At 47.9% G+C, this 5,561-nt stretch overlaps 1 protein-coding gene across 1 annotated transcript in view; it reads left to right on the forward strand.

Moving 5' to 3' along the window:
* Window positions 1–3,968: 3,968 nt before the first annotated feature.
* NUDT19 (nudix hydrolase 19) overlaps window positions 3,969–5,561 on the forward strand; it is a 40,655-nt gene continuing 39,062 nt past the window's right edge. Inside the window, exon 1 of the mRNA XM_007954345.1 lies at window positions 3,969–4,710. Coding sequence (XP_007952536.1) covers window positions 3,969–4,710 — 742 coding nt within the window. The remainder of the gene's footprint in view (window positions 4,711–5,561) is intronic.

Genomic DNA, 5,561 nt, shown 5'->3' on the forward strand with positions numbered 1-5,561 from the left:
TTCTCCCTCTCTATCCAGGATCTCCTACATAGATCCCCCTCCAAGTGGTTGACATTAGTATCTGGGCACCATCTAGTTCTTCTGGTCTCATCGTATAGTCTGTGGATCACATGGTGTACTGTTGGGGATCAAGAAAAAGACCCCCAAAAGAACATGATTGCAAGGCACATGTTCTTATTACAGTGAAGAGATGACAAGGCTTCTCTTGTGATTGTTTGCTTTTAGAGATGGCAAGGCCTGTCTGTGGTTGAATGTTGCTTTAAGAGATGGCAAGCTCTCTCTCACTGTTAAATACTTAATTGGCAAACATCAAAGTATTAAAATTAGATGTTATTCTCCATGTTTTTTATCTTATTGGGATGTTTCATACTTTGGGTCATTGTGTCCTAGTAAACATTATTGTTTTACACTCCTTATTCCTGAGATTTCTGTGATTGTTTTAATGACCACCTGTTGTCCTTGAGCACATAGAGGAGTAAAACTTTAGCTTTGTAGAGAATAAGCTGACTATATGGATTCCAAGACTAATGATGTAATGATGTACAAACATATAAATAAAGTAGAACAAAGGCATCAGGGGTCACTCTCGCGGAACATGCAGGGTGTCCGCCTGGCCCCCGTTCCTTTAAAACAATAAAGAAAACCATTAATCCTTTTGTGTCGCTTCATTTCATGACCTGTGCTGTTTTGCCAGATGCAGCAGTGTACCAGTCGCTAGGACTAACTGTTTCCATGAATCTTTGGTTTTCTTCATTCTTCTTTGCTCTGGACAAAGATAAACCCATTGTTGCATCTAGATGGTTGCTTGCAAGCTTTTAAGATCCCAGTTGCTACTCGTCCGAAATAGGAGGTGGAACAATGTTTTGTGTAGTTTGTTATGCCAATTGAGCTTGATGTCCTCTCAGGGTGACTTTTGAACACATGAATTTGATCATTACCACCTTTCATGGCTTCACATGGCTCATAGCCCTGGTATCACTTGGCCAGGAGCAGCAGGTGGGGTAGACTGTGTGTGCAGGCGATTGTTAAAAGTACAGACTCCAGGGTACCCTCCAGACTCAGCAATAGATTCTGAAATGATTGTCTCAGAGCAGTGAGTTCCATGCAGTCAGGAAGCAGATCTGGGAGGGGTCCCAAATTGTGGATTCTGTAGATTCAAGATGGATGGAAGCCAGTAGACCCTCCCAGTAGGTCTTGTGTTGACCTTGGCTTCTAGTGTGTTTTTTCTCACTTCTGGAATCCCATTTTCTGTTTCTGAAGATACAATCAGTGTACAAGAATTTGCACCTTTAAAAAATGATGCCAACAAAAACCAATGTGTACACTGAAGGTGAATTCTGTGGATTCTCCACAGGAAAATACATTAAAATGGTTTGTAAATGAGGCTCAGTAGTATATTCTGTATGTCCAAAAACATAAGGAATGGGGTATCAATTATAATAGCAGTTATAGAAGCATTGACAACAGATTAAAATAGAAAATAAACCCATTGCTGTGCAGTCAATTATGACTGATGGTGACCTCAAGTATTACACAGTAATACTACTCCATTGTTTCCTCGGCCATGATCTTTATGGAAGCAGATCACTAGGCCACTTCTCCACAGTACTGCTGGGTGGGTTTGTACAGCCAACTTTAGGTTAGTACTTCAGTGCAAACTATTTGCACCACCAAGGAACCATTTGTAGAAGGGAAGACTTAAACAGGCTCCTTCCAAAAGACAAGAATGCTGTGCTTGGAGGCCAGAGTATTCCAGCTTTTAAAAAGGTGGAGATAAAACAAATCCTCGCCTCCAGATTGGGATTAAACATCCCGTACTGGGCAATCCACTTCCATAGTGATATCGGCTGGGAAACCCAAGAAGGGGTCACTATGAGTTGGATCCGACTCTACGGCAGTGAGTTTGGTTTTTGGTAGTGTTAAAACATAAAAGTGCTTTGGTGGTATAGTGCCTAAGGCATTTGACTGCTAACCAGAAGGCTGGCAGTTCAAACCCACCAGCCACTCCTCAGAAGGATGGGGAATCTACTTCCATAGAGATATTGCCTCAGAAACCCAAGGAGAGGTCATTAAGAGTGGAACTGACTCCATGGCAGTGAGTTTTAGTTTTCTTTTTTTTTTTTTTTTAAATTAAAACATAAAGGAGCTCTGGTGGTGCAGTGCCCAAGGCATTTGACTGCCAAACAGAAGGTGGGAGGTTCAACCGTATCAGCTGCTCTGCAGAAGGAAGATGCTGCAATCTAGTTTGGTAAAGATTTACTGCCTTGGATACTCAATGGGGGTCTCTATGAGTCAGAATCGACTAGCCTGCAGTGGGTATTAAAACATAGCTACAATTGTGAGGATGGTGCAAGACTGCCATCTTACAGGACAGTGTTTCATTCTGCTGTGCACAGAGTTGCTACGAATTGAAACGGAGTTGCCGGCACCTAACAATATTAAAACAGAACATATAAATAAACTCAGATGCCTACAGTGGCTCCCCGGTGCCATAATAAAAGAAGGTGCCCAGAACACAAGACAGAGACCCTGTAGTCACTGCTTGGTCACAGCCAGCTACCTAGAGGGACTGAGTAGTTGAACCTGTGGGCTCGGGACCATAATTGCAGGGGACATCAAGCTCAATTGGCATAACATACTACACAAAACATTGTTCCACCTCCTACTTTGGCAAGTAGTGACTGGGATCTTAAAAGCTTGCTGGCTGCCATCTAGATGCAACGATGGGTCTCTCCTCATCCAGAGCAAAGAATGAAGAAAACCAAAAATTCATGGATACAATCAGTCCTAGTGACTGGTACACCATCCACTCTGCAGCCTATACGACTATGAGACCAAAAGAACTAGATGGTGCCCGGCTACCAATGTTAACCACTTGGAAGGGGATCTATGTAGGAGATCCTGAATAGAGAGGGAGAATAATGGGGACAAAACTCAAAATCATTTGGAGAAAAGGGGTGGTGGTGGTGCAGGTTTGCTGGTCTGATAGAGCCTGGTGGAACCACTGAGACTATCTATGGTCCCTAGCTGCCTGTCAGGTCTGGAATTGATCCCACACCTGTGGCTTCCAGCCAAGCAAGACAGGTATAGGAGTTGAACATTTACCTGAGGTAGAAACACTCCTTGGAGAGAACAATCATGGGAGAAAGAAGGGCTGCTTATGCACCAGGAGACAGCTCAGGGGGCAGGGGTGCATGGAGGGATGGGCACAGGGAAGAGGTAATTACCCAGAGGAAGTGGGAGGGATGCTCTTGCATTGTGGTAAATTGTGGTCAATGTCATGAGACAAAGTGTATGTGAACTGCTGTATGGAAAGTGAATTTGCTCTGTAAATTTTCACCGAAATCACAACAAAACAAAACAGGACAACCAACCAACCAAAAAAAGACAGAGACCCTGGGGGTAGAATTCAAGGAAGCCATTTAACACGGTTGTGCGGTGGGAAATTTATAATTTAGCATCTGGATCATTGGCAGGGTACATGTGAGCCTGCAGAACTCAGACAACTGCCTCAGTAGGAGGATCAACCTCCTACTTCCTCCAAAAGAAACACACTCACGTGTGGACCCCTGGTTTAAAAAGTTCTCAGCCTCGGATTTTACGCCAGCGTTTGTATCCCATTTTTACCAAGGTAAATCATGTGTGTCTCTAAGCATTGCCGCTCTCAGTCTGAACACCCTAAGTGGGGATGATTTGGCCCTTCCTGTCTGTGGCTGTGGAACAACCTTTCTGCAGGGGCTGTGACAGCTCTCCTCCCACGAGTACGACCTGGAAAGATAACAGGGCATTGGAGGAGGTGTCTGCTTTCGCGGGCGTGACGCTCCTCCTACAGGCAGACCCAGGAAAAGGTCGAAGTCTGTCTTTGGAAATACAGGACTCGGTTCTCAAGCACTAGCGTCTGTGCGAGGTTAAAGAAACAATCAAGGAGCTCCTGCTGCGCCAGAACCCAGAGCTACAGCCCCGCCGCCATGAGTAACACTCTGCGGCCGGGCGCGAGCAGATGGCGGAAGGCGGCCACCGTGGTGCTGGCTGCGGGCTGGGGACTTCCAGGCCCCGTTGCCGTGTCGTCGCCAACGCCGCCCGCCGAGGGCTTCCGGCTGCTGCTTACGAGGCGCTCGCAGGGCCAGGGCTTTCTGCCCGGCGCGTATGTCTTCCCGGGCGGAGTGCTGCATGCAGCCGACAGCTCCGCCGACTGGCAGCGTCTCTTTGCGCCGCACCACCTGCCGCCGCGCTTCGGCCTGAGCCCAACATCGCCCCGACGTGCCGCCTTCCCAGTGCTTCCAGAATATGGACCGAACGCCGGCGACCGTGACCCCGGAGCGCTGCCGGATGACGTTGCCTTACGTATCTGTGCTATCCGCGAAACCTTCGAGGAGGCGGGTGTGCTGCTGCTGCGGCCCCGCGGTGCCGCGCCAGACTCTGCGTCTGGGTCTAGGCTCGAGCTAGAGCCAGTTTGCGCCTTCCCACAAACGCTCGACTTGGCCGCTTGGCGCTCTCGCGTACACAGCGACCCGCGCCACTTCCTCACTCTGTGCATGCACCTGGACTGCACGCCTGACATCTGGAAGTTGCACGACTGGAGCACCTGGCTGACGCCATTCATGCGTCCTGGCACCCGTCGCTTCGACACGGCCTTCTTTCTGTGCTGCATACGCGAGCCGCCTTCCACATGCCCGGACATGGCCGAAGTGGTGGGCTGCAAGGTAAAGCGTACTTACAACTGGAATTTGAGAATAAGAACCCGGCCAGGGGCCGAGGTCCACTCAGAATCTCTGGACAGGCTGATCCCAGAAAGGTTTTAACTTCCAACCAGGGTCGTATAATCAGTAAATGACCGAGTACGGTTGGGACGCTGGCAGAGTACACAAAAGCCTTGACCTCGGTGAAACGCTCTGTTTTCCCCATCTTTCCTGGCGGTTCCCCTAGCGGGAACGGCCAAAATCACGCCCTCCTCGCTGTGTAGATCGCTGGTCTAGGCGCTGTCCTAAGCACTTTACATGTATTAACTTATTTAATCCCCCAGCATCTTCATGAGGTACTGGTGGTGGTTGTGTGCCATCAAGTTGACTGCGATTCCTAGTGACCCTGCAGGAATCAGTTGGACAGCCACAGTAAATGATTTATCAGTTTCATTGATCTTTTCAAACAGCCAGCTTTACATTTCACGGATTTTCGCCACTGTTCATTTTCCATTTTGTTTCTTATTTTTATCTTTATGTTCTTTTTTTCAGTTTACTGTGGGTTTTAATTGGTCTTTATTTTCTGGTTTCTCAAAATAAACGTGAGGAGCCATGGTGGCGCTGTGGTTAAAGCGCTTGGCCGCTAACTGGAAGGTCAGCAGTTCAAACCCACCATCCGCTCCGAGGGAGACAGCTGTGGCAGTCTGCTTCCATAAATATTTACACCCTTGGAAACCTTATGGGGGAAGCCCTGTGAGCTGGAATTGAGTTGATGGCAATAGGTTTGGTTTGGTTTTTTGGGGTACCATGTTGTTGTTGTTATGTGCTGTCGAGTCGGCCCCGACTCATAGCGACCCCTCCTTGGGTTTCCCAGGCAGTATC

The sequence above is a fragment of the Orycteropus afer genome, unplaced genomic scaffold, assembly GCF_000298275.1.
Source record: "Orycteropus afer afer isolate SDZICR_OR568_19922 unplaced genomic scaffold, OryAfe1.0 scaffold00459, whole genome shotgun sequence".
Taxonomy (NCBI): domain Eukaryota; kingdom Metazoa; phylum Chordata; class Mammalia; order Tubulidentata; family Orycteropodidae; genus Orycteropus; species Orycteropus afer.